This window comes from Lineus longissimus, chromosome 8, assembly GCF_910592395.1.
Source record: "Lineus longissimus chromosome 8, tnLinLong1.2, whole genome shotgun sequence".
NCBI classification, from domain to species: Eukaryota; Metazoa; Nemertea; class Pilidiophora; order Heteronemertea; family Lineidae; genus Lineus; species Lineus longissimus.
In genome coordinates, this window is record NC_088315.1 from 4,777,183 (window position 1) to 4,796,170 (window position 18,988).

The 18,988-nt window shown below is 42.7% G+C and overlaps 1 protein-coding gene across 13 annotated transcripts in view; it reads left to right on the forward strand.

Annotated features, from left to right (window-relative positions):
* Positions 1–14,199, forward strand: part of LOC135492918 (uncharacterized) — an 80,661-nt gene extending 66,462 nt beyond the window's left edge. For 11 of the 13 annotated variants that reach the window (XM_064779659.1, XM_064779647.1, XM_064779658.1 and 8 more), the window contains 6 exons: positions 9,106–9,273; positions 9,527–9,568; positions 11,184–11,329; positions 11,537–11,622; positions 11,924–12,113; positions 12,273–14,199. In XM_064779659.1, the coding sequence (XP_064635729.1) occupies positions 9,106–9,273; positions 9,527–9,568; positions 11,184–11,329; positions 11,537–11,622; positions 11,924–12,113; positions 12,273–12,374 (734 nt within the window). In that variant the 3' untranslated portion in view covers positions 12,375–14,199. The remainder of the gene's footprint in view (positions 1–9,105; positions 9,274–9,526; positions 9,569–11,183; positions 11,330–11,536; positions 11,623–11,923; positions 12,114–12,272) is intronic. The other 2 variants (XM_064779652.1, XM_064779657.1) reach the window with 2 other exon arrangements.
* Positions 14,200–18,988: the final 4,789 nt, after the last annotated feature.

The window sequence follows — 18,988 nt, forward strand, 5'->3', positions numbered from 1 at the left end:
AAGGGAGACTGACGTTGTATTTATACGCACGTAAAGCAAATTACAAATTTTAGTGATTCTTTACGACGGAACCATCACACAGAATTCCTGTAACCTTCTCACTATATTGATGTTTCTTTAGTGATTTACACCAGCCTTGTAACCTTTCAGCTGTACACTCTTAGAAATAAAGGTTTTTTAGCTTCTGAATTAAAACCTTGAGAGGTTTCTCGGCCAACATATGCAAGTATGGCCCCCGAAAGCGTGGAGGTTTTATGATAAGGTGAAAACCCCCAAATGGTTTTGAGATTATGAAAACCTCTGAGATCATTTCACGTAGCTGAAAAACATCTATGGAGAGCTTATTTGTATTGGCCGAAAAACCTTTCAAAAGCTGAAAATGTTTATTTCTAAGAGTGTAGAGAAATCTGTCCCCACCGGTGGTATCTCATAATTTTGCTAAGGAAGTCTGGGGCTGGTGTATCCAACCTCTTGTTTGTTTCTCCTCAGCCCTCTTCTCTCCGTCTATCTCAGCACTCACTCTCTCTCAGCACACTGTGTCCTCTGTCCATTCCAGCTGACGCCTCACCACAGAGCCCCACAAGTAAAGTACCAGGCTGTGGCCACCCGAACTGTCGATGTCCCTGTTACAATTGTAATCCTGGCGGGAACATTGCCACCCCGACTTTGGACTTTAAGGAGAGACCATTTGAAATTTATCAGCGCAGTAAGAAGAAATGAAACATGGATTATAACTTTAACGGATTTACCTCTTCATCATTCGAACTTGCAGCAGGCTGCTAACTGTTGCTAAAGGTTTGGAGCATTGTAAGGCAATGCGGAAGTTCATTTTTCATCTTGTTGGCAGAGTTTCAGCTATGGACAGACGTTTGTTGTTGGCTGGAGTCATTGTTAGGCAACTCTGTTGTTGTTAACACTTTTCGACAATATTAAGAATCAATGTTGTGGCCAGTTGCAGCTCAGGAACCAGGATGACAGTGATGGCAGTGACGGGCAAGCTTCAGGACAAGATGACTTGTACATCTACCATCATTTCCCGGATTAACACTTCTTAGAGAGAACCAGACATCTAAATCGTTCCCTAGCTCCAACACATTTTTCAGTAGAAACTTTAGGACACTCTACATGCAAGAACTGATATCAATCCTGTATTGACCGTGGTGTTGTCTACGACTGCAGGACTCTGAGTCTAATGCTAACTGCCATCAACCCGTTAAATGATGGGTAGATAGATATCTGCCCTCTTTTAAGACGTGGTGACAATCTGTCTATCTCAATTGCTGTATTCTATCGTCTTGTCTCCTCCTCGAACACTTAAGCGTGCCATGACAACTACTTAAGAAATCGGACTCAATATTGCCAATTCTATGATATAATTGGGTCGATCAGGAATGTTAGGATGCCATTAAGAGTCAGATGTACCATGTACCATGTCACACATTGATGTGATCATGCTGTAGAAGGGAATTTTAGGATAGCATTAAAAAACAGATGTATGTTGTCAATCATTGAGAGAAAAGCAGATATTGTGCGTTGTCTGTATCAAGATGACTTGCCAATCATTCTGATGTTCATCATTTGTTGTGAAACGTACTAAAGACGGCCAGTGCCATACCACGTTTAAGGAGGGGTTTGAGGTGAAATAAGGGATAAAGAGAGAAACACACTTAGTAAAAAAGCTATAGGCCAACAGCACCAAAAGGCCAACAGCACCATCAGGACTCCCTACAAAATCTGAGAAACTGACAAAGACGTCTGGCCGGGTCTCAGGACTTGAGTTGAACAGAGCTCAGGGTTTTCATCAAGGGTCATAATGAGCATACATTCCTTTGGTAACTATGCTTAAGCTTTAGAATGTGACTTCAAGTTACAGAGAATTGGCCCCTGATGCAGGCAAGTTTGAAGATTCGCTAACAGAGGGAATAAAAAACTTACTCAAATTCATCTCGATGACTATAAAAGAATGGTACTTTATTGTATCAATAAATGTGTTGTAAAATTGTTTGCCTAGAATCTTTCAGCTTTTACTCCATGGATACATGTAGGTGACCATTCCTCAGAGAATTTTGCAGTTGAGAATATATGCATTCTGAAGGGGGCAGATTCTGGTTCAATTCCTCTGTAATACACTTGCAAACAGTTGAAAAAGGGTCAGTTGGTTTGAAGCTGAAAGATTGTGGGCCAGGAGGTTGATTTCATCCGAGGTTTAAGACAATATATGTACAATGGTGAACATTTCCAGTGGAAATGTATAGTGATATCAGGTAAACTTGGGATGGAATTGACCTTTAATTACATGTTATCAATTTATTTATTTATTTATCGCATCATTCGCTTTTTGATGATGTCAGCAAGAATTTTGTAAATAATCGGCAATAGACGCTCTTCCAAAAGATGTATTTATGTCAAAATAAATTTTACAATAATATATATAAATATGTATAAATCAGTTATTCAACTTTCGACCTGTTATTGTGATCTAAAGAGATGTATATAGTTTATTGGTGAGAAAATTTGTTACGTCATTTGAAATTTCTACCCTACTGTATTAACTCAGTTAAAAAGATTTTAAGGTTGAAGTATAGTTTTGATGTTTTTGAGGAGATATTTTGGCCCGTTCTAGTTGAACGTCGGTTTCTTTAGAACTAGTTTTGAGTGCTTTCTGTAATAACTTTGAAGGTCAATTGAAACCATCGATTTCTTTGGCAAGAAATGTATTTGGCAAGGTTTACAAACAGGCCATAGTCGTCTCCGCTTAAGATATTTTGCTCAGCTGATATCATATTCATTTCATATCACTCATTTAATGACAGATACTATGAAATTGGTGTAGGCTGGATTTCATTGGGAGGGGGGGGGGGGGGTGATGAACTTGTGAACAAAGCCACATGTGATTTGTTTTAACTTTACTACATTTTATGTATTGATAATGTTGTATACTTAGAATGGAGTTTTAGTCTATGCATGCACAAGCGTTTGAAAGCTATGCACAGAAAGTTCCGTTTTTTCTTCCCATATGTACAATATTACTGTGTATTTTGCCCTTGATCTTCTTTGTGATTTTGATAGTTTATTTGTCTTCCTTATTATGTGAAATCTGGACTGATTGCTGATGAAGGTTGTTTCCAATTCAAATTTTATTTCAGATATCCTAGATTTTCTCCCTTGGATTTATGGATTGGGTGTTAGTTGGAAATTGGTCTTGTCGGATGAGCAAGTGCATCACATGATTTAGGTTCCTCTGTTCCTCTAAAGCCACTGTTAATTTGATGGAAGGTCTCTTTAGGGTAGTCCCAGAACATCATCTTAGTCCATATCTCAGAAATAGGATTCTGTTTGGGATGTTCACTCATGCTCACCCCTATATGAAAGCAGAAAGAAGTTTCTGGTATCTTAAAGGAAAGATAGTGACGACAAATTTTCGTAATAGCAGTTTTTGTTAGGCTTGGGTGGGACAAGATATTGAGATCCCCGTGCAACATACGTTGACTTTGTTGATGGAATTTATGAGGTAAAGCCAGTCAACGGTCTACATGCCTGTTCTAAATGCTTGCCCTTGTATCAGTAAACACATTGTCATGTTACATTGTCTGTCTCATCATGAACTCTGTCTGCTCTTCATAGCTTGTGTGTTTGTCCATCTTGGTCCTTTTGTGTGCGTATGTATGTTGGTTTGTCTTGCCATTGGCTGGGCTTGGTCATGTGACGTCTGTGACTGGTCCTGCCATTGGCTTGGCCACATCATGTGATGTTTGTTGGCCTGCAAGTGGCTCGGCCTGAACAATACTGTCATACCATTGCCTCTGGCTCATCATGTGATATCTTAGCTGCGTTGCAATGGGCTGGCGATGATCATGTGATGTCTAAACAAGCCAAGTCATTGGCTGGACCAACTGCGTGGTTGATGTCCGGTTGAGTGTGTGATTGACCTTGAACATTGTGTTATGTTCGTGACTGACCTTCACCTTTGACCTCTGTGTTTTGGCCGTGACCTTCATGTTACATGTCATATCACTGACCTTCACCTGTCTTTGTTTAATGTGACGTGCCCTGGCCTCGTGTACTAACATCAATTAAGCAACTATATCATACCTTTGATGCTTTGTATTTGAGGAATAAAAGCTATTTTTGGGTTACATTATCCATCTTGCAGAGTAGAAATGGACCACAAATGGCATATCAGCAGTTTACTACTTGTCTGGTATATCAAGATTATTGTGAAAAATTTCTTTGCTGTTTACATTTGCCTGTCTTTGCAATCTTGAGAGAAGGTATTGGTGGCAAATGAGCTGATGTAAGCAATATTTCTGTGGTCCATTTCATTTAATAACTTCAATAATCACAATGTATTGGTTTACTTGACCTGACCTTCTCGAATCCTGTATATTTCTTGTGCAACCTAATTTCCTTTCCAATAAACATTGAACTGTTCAATTCTGTAAAATCAAATTCTGTCTCAGACTTCTCTGTTGTTAATTCTTGTCATTAGAGTTGTTTAAACTGGTGTCCATAGCATACATCTCAAACTTGTGAGATTCTACATGCCGGAGATTTCAAATGGATACCACTGTGGCAGTATTCCAGAAGATCTAACAATACCAGTAATGCTGAGTTATGTTACCAGATGCTGGTCTTGTTAATACTCTATAAGTCAAAATGTAACATGTAGCATAACTGTATGGTGCTGATTGGTAGTGAAGTAGGAGGAAACCGGATGAAGGGAAACCAATGGGTGGAAAAACCTTGGCTAGCCCACTAGGTAGGTTAATTTGCATGAGAGGCAAAGGGCATGTACCAGGGGTATAGTTGTGTAGGCTATTTGGTGACTTTATCATACCCTGGTCATAGTTGCCGCTGAGTTCTGTCATACATTTGCTTGCCTATTATCCTTTGACCTGGCATCAACATCTATTGTGAGGAAAAAACACATGAAACCAAGTGGCCCACGTGACAAACTTCACATGAGCTGCTTTCATGAGTAGGCTACAATCTTGGTATGATAGATTCAACTCGAAGCCATGTACCTTGTGTCAAAATTTGAAAACTGAAGCACTGAGAACAAATACTGCACACGCCCTTCTTTAAGACCATGAACTTGTACAGTCTTCTCAGTGCTTCAATTGTGAAAATTGCATGTGAAATTAACAAGAATAAAAACTGTATACAATATTTTATGTAAGATTAGCAGAGGTGAAGCTTTTGGGGACTGTTGTTGGACAGGCGTGTTGGGATACTTCGAACTTCACTTTACCCAGTTTATTCAGGGAATCCATCAAGTTAGCTAATATTGCAAAACTCTCGATTAGAACACAGTCCACAACAGTCTTTCTCAGCCTCAAGGTCACTTCTGTACAATTCCTTATAACATTAGACTCATTTCTATTTGATACAACTTTTACTTTATTGCACCATTTTCTCTGCCTCATAGCCTCTGACCAAGCTATCGGATATCTAGTTGCCAATTGTGTACATGAGATGGACCTCCTCTGACCATGCCATTCATGTCCAGTTGCCATTATAAGATGGACCTCCACTTCACAGGAGAGGACCTGTTTCCCTTACATGGAGAGTAACCAGTTGAAAGAAGTTTGTGGTCATCTTCTGAAGTGCTGTATGTCTGAGGCTTTGAGGCAGTTTCTTTTGTTTGTGTTTCTTGAACAGCTTCAGCAAGATTATTCAGTTGGATCCATAAATTGAAGAAGCATGGCCATCTTTTATCGGGAGGTACAACCGGTTCATGTCCAAGGGTTTCTGACGGTGGTACAGTTGGACTGAATGAATTACTGAGTTACAATAATCATGGACTTGACACCGCAGAGACTACTCAAATTTCTGTCTTGCTGAGCTGTTTGCTTTATCATTTCTGTTCATTGCACAGCACTTAGCATTTCTTTTTCCGATTCAGCACCACCTGCACCGACAAGCGCAGGACCATCAGATCCCGGCAGTCCAAAGTGAGGCAAAGCGGCATTTCTCGTGATAACAGAATAATCATTGCAACAATTGCCGCGTCGTTATTGATCATCCGTGGCATGCTGGGATACGTTGACATTGATACGGCGATATGCTGATGTATCGTTCATGAATGATAGACACATCTGACCAAAGCACAAAGGATTGAATTGGTTTTGATTCCTGCCACCAGGGCAGAGGTCTGACTTGAACGGTGCTATTCATGTTAAAATAGATCACTGTTTTTGACTCGATCCGCTTGAGGATTATGTACAGTTCTGAGTTTGTTGACTTTTAAATGTTCTGTCTTGATCAACTTTTCCAAGTGATTTCGTTCCTCAGCTCACAGTGAATGTGTGTCCTCAACTGACCCACTCCTAAACCAAACATGATTAGACTCTTAAACAACAGAACAAGAACAAGAAGTTTCGACAGTATTATTCTTGATCAGTACCAATTTTCATGATTTTAAATCAACATTTGTTTTAGAGGGAATGGACCAAAAGAGACACCTCCTCTTCTCTTAATGAAGAAACTCCAAAACGTGTCTTGAGTTGGTCAGTACTTGCACTTAAAAAGTCAGTGTCAGTTATTCAAACTACATTTGTTCTTAACCATTTTCACTTATTTGTATAAAGAAAGAAGGTTATTTGAGCGCTCCCTAGACAAACAATGTCTGTTGCAGCGACTAGAATGAAAAGCGGACGTTGATTAGTTAAATCGCTGTTAATCATCATGTTGTCATAGTCACGTCGCAGCGACACTGCAGCGACAGAATTTGCTTGTTGCGGGTTGCGTTTTATTTTGACAGAGTTTCATGACATACGGGTTTGTTTGTACAGTCGAGATGTTTATTGTTATTGTAATGGCAACCTATTGTTTTACTCAAGTTTTCAGTATTGTAGAGTCACATTTAAAGTGTAGTTTGCCCAAGGGCACTGAACTTTCTACCAACACCTTAAGTGGCGCTGGGAGTCTCATGCATGGGACGCTGTTACCGTTTGCAGTTGTGTACTGTTGCATGCACTCCTTGGTCTCCATAATAAGGTACACTCTAACGACATAAGGCCTGATTTAAAATGTACATAGTTTACATTTATTTATATCTATTGTTATTATGTTATATTGTAAAGGACTGATGGTGAATACCTTAAATTTTGTTAGATTTGTTGACTCGTTAGTGCTAAATATTGTCGGTAATGCATCATAATTTTTTTATATATTTAGTTATAAACATACTAACCACCAGAACATCCTTGTGTTTAGCAAACAATGGCACAATCTTAAAGTCATCATCAGTTCTGACCGGAGAAGTGTTTTTGTATCAGTTGTGCTATTGATCAATTACCTCGTTTAAATGGACAATTTATGTAACAATCGTATACCAACTCAAGTCTATTCTGATGCACATGTGTAGATGACCCTTAATTTCACCTGAGTATATAAGGAACCTTTATTGTCACTCTAAACCAGTAATCGATCCACGATGGGTAAGTTGCAGCCCGATTAAGCTGTTTTGCCCTACACCAGTCATGCCTGTCGTAGCTTAATGATAGGGCTGCAGGTTCTCCGATTGTCATTCCTAAAAACGATTTTATGGAAAACAGTTTCGCATTTTGCTCTGTCAAGTTGAACATGGGCAAGATTCAGCGAGTTATGTAAATTTATTTGGCCACTTGTCGGCACTGCTTGATCAAGCTATCATACATCATGCTTGTGATGCCAACTGATTTGCCCGACACAGGCTGTTTGGCGGCTGATATAGCATGATCAAGGGACAACTTGCCCATCGAGGACTTGAGTGATAGCCTTCTATTTTAATGGCAATGTTTACCCCTGCTAAGGAGATTTTATGTTGTTTTAAGGTTTCCACTCATGTTTAAGACACCAAGTTTTATGCTGTTCCGTATTAAAGTATGAATCATCAATTTCAAATCATGTTCTCCTTTCTGTTTGTCCACATCTTAGATGATGTCCCGTCACTTCAATGTTTATGTGTGAATGGTCGATTGCATATCACTCGTTGCCCAAGTCACAAGTTACAATTCTAACTTTAGCAGATGTACATGTAGGGGCCAAGGATGGCTGAGGGTGGTCTTGGAATGACAGTCTACATTTATGCCTTTCTAATTGGTGAACTGTTCCTAATCCAGGGGATTTTCAGTCGTAATTTGTTAGGTTATAGGGATTGCAATCAAAGAAATCTGAAATTAATCCTGTTGACCAATATCGCATGAAAACAGCAAAAGATTTAACAGTTGAGATCATTCATTGTAGTTTGAGGCAAGGTTTGCATCTCTGTAGGCCCCTGACATCAGCAAACTTGGGCTCTGCAGAAAAAATTAGGTAAAAACTGCACCGTCACCCACATCGGACAGATCTGAGACACACACTTGAGGATGTTCACCGCTGTACTTTCAACGACACTGCTACCACATAGCACACTACACTGGACCTAAGTCACATGTCCCTTGGGCCCAAAGTCACATGGCCCGGGGGCCCCAAAGCACATGTCCCTGGGGCCCTTAAGTCATATGTTCTTGGGGTCCCTTGGCGAGAGAACAAAAGCATGTCACATCTGGTACGTATGTCTTCAACAATTTCACATCAAACTTTTTTGATTTTATAGATATTTTAATATTTTTATCTTTTCGGTAGTTTTGAAACATTTTCTGCTAGTTTTGAAATATCTGGTGTTGTGTTTTTTGCCTTTATATGAAAGTAGTTAAATGGTTTTATTGAATCTGTTATTTGATACTAGAAATTGCTGATTTCTTAACTTCTTTGAATACAATAGCATAATTATATTATTAGCGACCTTCATATTTTGTACAGATCATGCCAAAAATAGATTTTGTATGGAAATTTCCAGGTGACCATCGGTAGCGTTACGAACCTCGGCATGACAGGGTCCTGTAAGACATAAACCAATGTGACGTCACCGACGATCATCTCCTGGGAAGTTTCTCAGATCTTTATAATTTAATCTTAATCTTCTCAAGAGGAAACAATTCCTTTATGTTTGAACACTAGTCAAAGTCATTGGTAGATTTTAATCATTCCATTAATTTGTCATATACATGTAATATCATTTACAATAATTGAGATGGATTATTGAATTTTTATGATTTTGTTTCTTTGGTTTATTTCTAGGACATTCGTTTAGTCCACAACGACGACGAAAGAAGCTTAACATGCGGATGAAAAGCTTTTCATTGGACGCCCCTGACACACCTCGCCAGCTCCTCTCGATCGACGAAACGGCAAAAAAGAAAAGTAGTTCCAGCACGTCGTTTGCTACGTACACAGCATGCATTGGAGGTAGAGCACTGTCACTAGGATTAGACACAACCTTAACCTTTTAAGAAATTGTATTCCGCGAATTTATGAAATATCTTGACAGTATTAAGGCCTTTCTCCACATTGATGTCTTACGCTGCATTATCTGCAAGAAATGAAATTAAAAGGTTAAGGTTAAAAGGCATCTTTACACTTTTACACTAAAATCTACTCCACTTTCTAACAAAAACTTAAGATAGATATTTTTGAATGAATATTGACGGTTTTATTGCAGATCCAAAAGAGACCATGATATGCATTCGTTTAAGTAACAGTGGTATGTTTATCCCTTAAAGATGAACTGTGCCTTTTTGCTAAGCTTCACAGCTTCAGTCTGTGTATACTTCAAGAAAACATTCATCTCGACACATGCCATAAAAATACTTACTGTATTCTTCAGTGTAAACAAGCCTTTCTGACTAGTTGCAGGCATTTAGAGTACTAACATGGTGGAACTTTCCATTAAAATGGGGAACTCATTTCGTTCTTGCTGTTCAGAGAGAGTCAACTGTATTACGGCTCATCCACTGACTCTCTTCAAATTCCCATCAAGTTTCCTCTGGTTTCCTGAAGATAGTGAGACTCAACTGAAACGTTCCTAGATAGTGTGATATCGCGTCACGAAAAGGATGATGACGCCACATCATGTTCCTCTATTGACAGGAACCTTAGGGTGCCAGTCTACAGACTGTTCCCTTGTGTAGTAATGGAAAAGACCCCACAAGTTCTCAGATTCATAAGGGGGCTGTCTATGGATAAGCAGCCTAATGGGAACATGATGGGAACATGATCGAAGTCAGTGGATCACCAGCAAAAGGTCATTGAGTTGCCCTTGTATAGGGAAGTTCTACCCGCTATGTAAGTTTAGTCTGAATAACTGCATGCCATCATGTCAGTGTTACACTCGGATGGTGTTAGATTAAAGACTGCTGCAAACAAGCAAGTCAAAGGCAACTGCCTGCCTTGGAGCAATGGGTTCAGCTCAATCAAGACATTCCAGTAATATCAGTAGTTGTAACGGTGTAGTCATCCGCCCGTGATGTAGTCGGAGTGGACATTTATGGTGAACTATTAGCCCTAACTTGCATGTGTGCAGCTACTTGATACCCACTACCATAACTCGCATGTGTGCAGCTACTTTGATACCCACTGCCATAACTTGCTTGTCTACAGCAGTCTTTAGAGACATGTAGAAGACAAAATTGGTTGTTCCTGATACCAAAGTTGAATGTCACCTTGAACGAGTCGGATATTGTCATATGATTTGAAGTGCCGTGCCTGTCGAGTCAGATGATGGTTTATTGAAGAAGTGAACACGTTCCCCCGTGATTGGTCAAATTGTCCTCGATCTTGTTCATGATGTGATTTCTCTTCTCAATGTCAGTGTCGAGTGAGGTGAAAATAGTGGTGTTTTCAATGGCGGTGTCGTCATTTGTTTAACTGACTGGTGAAGTTCACTTTGGAAAGGAAGTTGGCACTCGTTTTGTACGCAATTGACCAGTGTGCACTCCAGTGTGCACTCCAGCACCGAAAGTTTATCAGCAAGACCGCTTAATTAGACACTGTAGTCTTTTATTTGTGCATTGGATGATACATTAAACCTCTGCATGTATCACCAACACAGAAAGTGTTAGATTAGAGTTTTGTGTTTTTTTCACACTGAACACTGATCTGAAACTCCTGCTCCATGTAAATATACACCACTCGATCAGGGTAAGATATTATCATTTCATTCAGCAGATGTCATTCAGCAGACGTCTACTGAGGCCAATACTTCACTTATATAAGATCAGACACAGTGTAATGACTTCACAAATTTGCAGCATCGTCTTCAGCTTGAAGATAAGAGCAAACGTGTACCAATTCTTAAGAACGTTCTATTCTTTTTGCAGCACCGAACAGCCCTGATACAAGTAATCTTGGGAGAAGAAAACGGGGCCTTGGAAAACGAGCGAGTTCGTTGGATACAAACAACGATGGCCGACGCGATATGACGGAAGGTCCAGGATCGCATCATTCATCACCTAATATGTCTCCAGTAAGTGGGAGTACCCTATTCCAGTCGAGGCTTATCTTCCTGTGATAGAGAATTGGCCTCTCTCTCGGCTGGTATTGGTGTTCTCCAGTTCTCCAATTTCCTCCTACATTACTTTACCAATTGCCCAATATTGTTTAAAGCGTTATATTAAAATGTCCTAGTTGATGCTCAAATCTCAGTTCATTATTTTTGCTTTAATCACTTCAGAAATCAGGAAGACCTTCAATTCCAAGCAATGTGTATGTGGCGCTGTATAACTTCAAGGGGCGAGAGAAGGATGACCTTGACCTGAGGTAGGTTTACTTGTCCTGTGATTTCATCAGCATATCAAAAAAGAAACCTACTTTGTCCTTTAAATGAAACTTAAAACTGAGGTTCCTTGTTCCTGCATTGGCCAGGGAAAGCAGAAGACAAGAGGACAGTTGCTTGTGTGAACTTTTTCTTTGGGCCCTCGTGCAAAGTCTCTTATGGCCAACCCCAATGGCTGCATAAAAGTCCTGCCTTGGAGGAGAGGCACTCTCCAAACGCAGAGTGAATGAGGTAAAAGAACATTGTACAGAGTCGGCTTAAAGACTTGTGTTTGGTTTGTTTCAGGGCCGGTTGGAGAGTGAGCGCCATCGATAAGTCAGACCATGACTGGTGGAAGGGCCAGTGTAACGGCAAAGTAGGCTACTTCCCAGCGAGTTACGTTCATCGTTTACACGTCGGCCAGAAAGTGCTGGTGGTGACGCATAGTCTGCAGCTCAATGAGGGAGATAGTATTATAAAGCTTTTGAGGGATCAGGTAAATGTTGTTCATAGTGAATTGACACGACCCAGTCCCCTTACTCAACGGATTTGAAAGTCACCTGAAGATGACAAATTTGACCACCCTACCTCCTGCCCGATAGTCCACCTTTAATATTGATAACCACCTCATTAATTTTTCTTGCATTGATTTCAGGTGGTGATACAGACCGGCTCAGAAATGGATGGGATGAAACCAATTAAAACAGGGACTGGCAAAAGGACATTGTGCCCTTCTAAATACCTTATGGAAGTATGACGTCGTTGTACAGTATTCTGGATCATTTCATACCAAGTGTTTGTCTGTACAAGGCGTGGTGTATCCTGATTATCCTATCCCCATCGTGGCTGATAGCAGGCATGAGAGTCTTCAGGCTTTAGACTGAGTTCAGGCTGTTGAGTCAGACTCGAGTGTTATTCAACGCTTTAGACTTGAAGAGAGTCAGGCTTTCAGTCTCTTAATAGCACTCTGATACCAGTAATAAGCTATAAGTGAAATCTTAGTCAGTTTTGCAACTTGACAAGTTGTTTATGGAAGGGATCACTCTCTAGGAGGACAAAAGGACACTGAATTTGGCATCATGTATACAGTTATGAGCCACAGGGTAAAAAAAAAAGTTTTACCTAGTGAATAAATAATCCACGACTGTGATGAATTTTTATTGTTGAGCGGCATGCAAGAGGCTATATATGCCCGTAGGCAGAATCTAACTGTACAGACATTTTGTAAATAGGCTACATTTTATGCATGTATACTGGTATTTGTTGTACGACAACAATTTAGTTTAATTAAAACCCAATTGCTAACTGTAAATGTTGGTGAATCTGATGTTTTGAAATCTTCCCATAATGTATATTGATGAATGCATGATCTCAGCTTGGCTCACAATTGGTTAAGGGAGGTCCAAATTGCTCCAGGTCGACCACCATGTTTGGTTGCCTGGGTTGATTTGATGCGGGTGGCTAATATTGGCGTGGGTTATCCACGATCTGACGTCCTGTAACTGGCCTCCAACCTGGCACCCAGCACTGTTTTTGGCGTGACACCGTTCTGCCATTACGTCTCTGAAAATCATGTGAAGCGCAATATTTGGCTGTCTCGTCCCTGTGAGGCCTGCAGTGTTGTTTTATTTGTTAACGCACACTGAAGGAAGAATTTTCCTTGTACAGGTACATATGTGCACTTTGTATATATAATGTACATCACATGTGTAGTATCTACATGGACAAGTGATTGTTTAGACAAGTCCATCAGCCAGCAAAATCTGTTGGATAAATAATGCATATTTCAGTGAATTTTGTAAATACATGTGTATATTATGATCTCAGTTGATGTTTAACAAATTCTAAGGATAATATGCACAAAAAACAGGATCTCATAGATTATGTACCGAAGCCATGCAATTGGCAGTGTTGATGTCGGGGTTAATTAGATTAAGCGTTTCATTTGTACACCATATCCAACACTTTGGAGTTGATCACTGGAATTGAACAAGTCGTGATCATAACCTAGCTGCCCTCCGAATTTCAGAGCATTTGGGCCAACAGTACAACCTTATGATAAACAGTTCCAAACACCGAAGATATTTTTCAAAAATGGATGAATTTTCCGATGAAACTCTTAGATTATGGCAACAGAGTCGAGGGGAAAGTGCAAATATATGTAGATGGATATGATCCCATGAAATGGAAATATGCTTTAAACATTGTACCATTTTTCATGCTTTTTGTATGGTGTTTCGTTGATACTGTCGTGCTCGTGTATTTCCTCAAAGATTGTTATCATGATTGGCACAGCGGTTGGGTGGTGACAGGTCCATTCAGGTGGATGAACCAGTCGGACGTCAATGAGCTCTTCAACTGGCCAGTAAAGCCAGCAATTACACAGTGACCATTCATCCATTGTTTGCTCATACACACACAATAGATGAATTGTCACTAAATGTAGGTATGGGCCTAGCCTGGCGTATGCAAAAGCTCACTTAATTTGCAGCTATTTTTATTTCAACCTGTTTGTACCTTTCACCTCCCCACTAGTGCTTATGATTGTTGTCATGCACAATAAACTAACTGGTCCACATAAACTTTTCTGTTAGTTTTTGCCTTACTGTTGACTGGTGAGTCTAGATGATATAACAGTGTCTGTCATGAACCATGTGGCAAAACCCCCAAGTCATGGTTCTTATTCGGCCTGGTAGCTCCAATGTCTTGCCAACATGCTGAGGGAGATGAGACGGTCACAACCAGACCAACTTCTGCCCGATACCCCACCGTCTTGCAAACAAAGAATGAGATGAGACAGTCACAACCAGGCCAAACCAGGACTGGCAGCTCAGCTTAATGAGAGAGACAAGACAGTCACAGCCAGACCAAATGCGGCCACCTCGACCCCCTAGCAAACAATGTGAGAAGGATGAGACAGTCACAACCTACTTGGGTAGGAATAATATACAACACAGTTGAATGCTGTGGGAATCATCTTGTCTTTCTCTCCAGAACGTTCCTTTGCCATCAGTGACAAGTCTCCTCCAATACTCGTGGAACAGGGTTGTATACCAACCCTACTTAGGAAGGGAAGGGGCCTGTTACCTCCACCATCTTACAAACAGTGACAGGGACTGTCACAACCAGACGGAATCGGATCTGGCACCTCGACCATCATGGAAATTTGGTGAGAGAGATGTGACAGACACAAGCAAACCGAATACGGACTGGTACCTCCACCATCTCGGACAGGCGGTACCTGCACGGTGAAAGAGATGCGCCTGTCTTAACCAGACCGATTAGGCGGTACCTCAACCATCTTGCAAAAATGGAGAGGGAGATGGGACACCTCCTTACCAACACGTTGAGCGAGATGAGACAGCGAAAACCAGAACGAATCGGGTCTCAGGTCGCACTATCTAACCAACATGGGAAGAAAGATGGGACGAGATCAAATTGTTCCTGGCAGCGCACCACCATCTGTTCAATATGGCAGGAGGCCGAATGGGGAGTACCTCAACCATCTTTTAAAAACGGAGAGAGAGATGGGACACCAACCTACCAATACGTTCAGCGTGGTGAAACAGCCAAAACTAAAACGAATCTGGCCTTGGGTCGCACCCCACTGTCTTGCCAACGTGAGGAGAAAGATGAGACAGTCACAACGAGATCAAATTCGTCCTGACTGCGCAACTGTCTGCTCAATATGACAAGAGATACAAAAGAGTCCCAACCAGGCCGAATACGTCTTGAAAACACGGAGATGGTGATAAGACCGTCACAACCAGACCGAATCAGGGCCACCTCCACCGTCTTGCAATCATGGCAATAGAGGTGCAACAGTCCCGGTGACAAAACACCCTCACCTAGATCAACTTTGGCATGATACCTCCTCCATCTTCCTGCTTACACGGTGAGAGCGGTTAGAGAGATAAGACAGTCATAACAGAGCAAATTGACATGGCTGCCCCACCGTCTTCCTAACAATCAACAGTCACAACCAGACTGAATGGCTTGCTCCCACCACTTGTGGAAACATGGAGACCAGACCGAATCGGGGCTACCTCCACCGTCTAGCTAACATGGTGAGGGGGAGACCATGGTACATTTTGCCTGATACCCTACCGTCAGTTACAACCAGGCCAAATTGGCACTGGCAGCTCCAAAGTCTTCCGAACACTGAGAGAAACCAGACCAAATGCGATCTACCTCCACCGCCTGTCTCGCTGTACCTATCTCAGGTGGTATCTGTCTCGTTCTCTTACTTTGTGTTGGGAAGACAGTGGAGCTAGCAGATCTGGTTCGGCACGGTTGTCACTGTCACTTCTCGGTCACAGTGCTTGCAATTCGATGGAGACCGACTGTTTTCTGTCTGGTGGTGACTTTCTTGTCCCCTTCATTGTGTTGGAAGACAGTGGAGCTCACAGGCTGAATTTGGCCTGGTTGTAACTGTCTCAACAACTCTCCTGCCGTGCTTGAATGCTAGTGTAGACTGGCCGTATTCAGCTTGGAGGTGACTGTCTTGTCCCCTTCATTGTGTTGGGAAGACAGTGGAGCTCCCAGGCTGAATTCGGCATGGTTGTAACTGTCGTATCTCTCTCACCGTGTTTGTAAGACGGTGAAGGCCGGCCATATTCAGCTTGGAGGTGACTGTCTTGTCCCCTTCATTGTGTTGGGGAGACAGTGGAGCTGCCAGGCTGAATTCGGCCTGGTTGTAACTATCTTATCTCTCTCACCGTGTTTGCAAGACGGTGAAGGCCGGTGTAGAAGTTTAAAATGTCCTAGGATAGAATGCCCGCGCTTCAATCCCTGAGCTATTGACGGTCAGGGTATCTATAGAACCATATTGCAGAATACAATAGGGCCGGACACTTTTTCCAGGGGGGCATTTGTTACTGTTACACCGACCATATTCAGCTTGGAGGTGACTGTCTTGTCCCCTTCATTGTGTTTGGAAGGCAGTGGAGCTGTAAGGCTGAATTCGGCATGGTTGTAGCTGTCTGGTCTCTCTCACCGTGTTTGCAAGACGGTGAAGGCCGGCCATATTAAACTTGGAGGTGACTGTCTTGTCCCTTTCATTGTGTTGGGGAGACGATGGAGCTACTTGGCTGTATTTGGCATGGTTGTAACTGTCTGATCTCTCTCACCGTGTTTGCAAGACGGTGAAGGCTGGCCGTATTCAGCTTGGAGGTGACTGTCTTGTCCCCTTCGTTGTGTTGGGAAGACAGTGGAGCTCCCAAGGCTGAATTCGGCCTGGTTGTAACTGTCTTATCTCTCTCACTGTGCTTACAAGGCAGTGGAGGCCGGCCATATTCAGCTTGGAGGTGGCTGTCTTGTCCCCTTCGTTGTGTTGGGAAGACAGTGGAGCTCCCAAGGCTGAATTCGGCCTGGTTGTAACTGTCTTATCTCTCTCACTGTGCTTACAAGGCAGTGGAGGCCGGCCATATTCAGCTTGGAGGTGACTGTCTTGTCCCCTTCGTTGTGTTGGGAAGACAGTGGAGCTCCCAAGGCTGAATTCGGCCTGGTTGTAACTGTCTTATCTCTCTCACTGTGCTTACAAGGCAGTGGAGGCCGGCCATATTCAGCTTGGAGGTGGCTGTCTTGACCCTTTCATTGTGTTGGGAAGACAGTGGAGCTGCCAGGCTGAATTCGGCATGGTTGTAACTGTCTTATCTCTCTCACCGTGTTTGCAAGACGGTGAAGGCCGGCCATATTCAGCTTGGAGGTGACTGTCTTGTCCCCTTCGTTGTGTTGGGAAGACAGTGGAGCTCCCAGGCTATATTCGGCCTGGTTGTTACTGTCTCAACTCTCCCGCCGTGTTTGCAAGATGGTAAAGCCCGGTGTAGAAGTTTAAAATGTCCTAGGATAGAATGCCCGGGAAACAAAGGATTCTATTATGCGCTTGGAGGTGACTCTCTTGTCCCCTTCATTGTGTTGGGAAGACAGTGAAGCTGCCAGGCTGAATTCGGCATGGTTGTAACTGTCTGATCTCTCTCACCGTGTTTGCAAGACGGTGAAGGCCGGCCATATTCAACTTGGAGGTGACTGTCTTGTCCCCTTCATTGTGTTGGGAAGACAGTGGAGCTGCCAGGCTGAATTCGGCATGGTTGTAACTGTCTCATCCCTCTCACCGTGTTTGCAAGACGGTGAAGGCCGGCCATATTCAGCTTGGAGGTGACTGTCTTGTCCCCTTGTGTTGGGAAGACAGTGGAGCTGCCAGGCTGAATTCGGCCTGGTTGTAACTGTCTTATCTCTCTCACCGTGTCGTCAAGACGGTTAAGGCCGGCCGTATTCAGCTTGGAGGTGACTGTCTTGTCCCCTTCATTGTGTTGGGAAGACAGTGAAGCTGCCAGGCTGAATTCGGCATGGTTGTAACTGTCTCAACTCTCCTGCCGTGCTTGAACGCTATTGGAGACTGGCCGTATTCAACTTGGAGGTGACTGTATTGTCCCCTTCATTGTGTTGGGAAGACAGTGGAGCTGCCAGGCTGAATTCGGCATGGTTGTAACTGTCTGATCTCTCTCGCCGTGTTTGCAAGACATTGAAGGCCGGCCATATTCAGCCTGGAGGTGACTGTCTTGTCCCCTTCATTGTGTTGGGAAGACAGTGGAGCTGCCAGGCTGAATTCGGCATGGTTGTAACTGTCGTATCTCTCTCGCCGTGTTTGCAAGACGGTGAAGGCCGGTGTAGAAGTCTAAAATGTCCTAGGATAGAATGCCCGGGAAACAAAGGATTCTATTGTGTCTTTCAATCTCTGAGCTATTGACGGTCGGGTCTCTATAGAACCATATTGCAGAATACAATAGGGCCGGACACTTTTTTCAGGGGGGCATTTGTTACTGTTACACCGGTCATATTCAGCTTGGAGGTGACTGTCTTGTCCGCTTCATTGTGTTGGGAAGAAAGTGGAGCTGCCAGGCTGAATTCGGCATGGTTGTAACTGTCGTATCTCTCTCACCGTGTTTATAAGACGGTGAAGGCCGGCCATATTCAACTTGGAGGTGACTGTCTTGTCCCCTTCATTGTGTTGGGAAGACAGTGGAGCTACTTGGCTTTATTCGGCCTGGTTGTAACTGTCTCAACCCTCCTGCCGTGCTTGAAGGTTAGTGGAGACTGGCCGTATTCAGCTCGGAGGTGACTGTCTTGCCCACTTCATTGTGCGGGGAAGACAGTGAGGCTCCCAGGCTATATTCGGCCTGGTTGTAACTGTCTCAACCCTCCTGCCGTGCTTGAACGCTAGTGGAGACTGGCTGTATTCAGCTTGGGGGTGACTGTATTGTCCACTTCATTGTGTTGGGAAGACAGTGGAGCTCCCAGGCTGAATTCGGCATGGTTGTAACTGTCTTATCTCTCTCACCGTGTTTGCAAGGCAGTGGAGGCTGGCCGTAT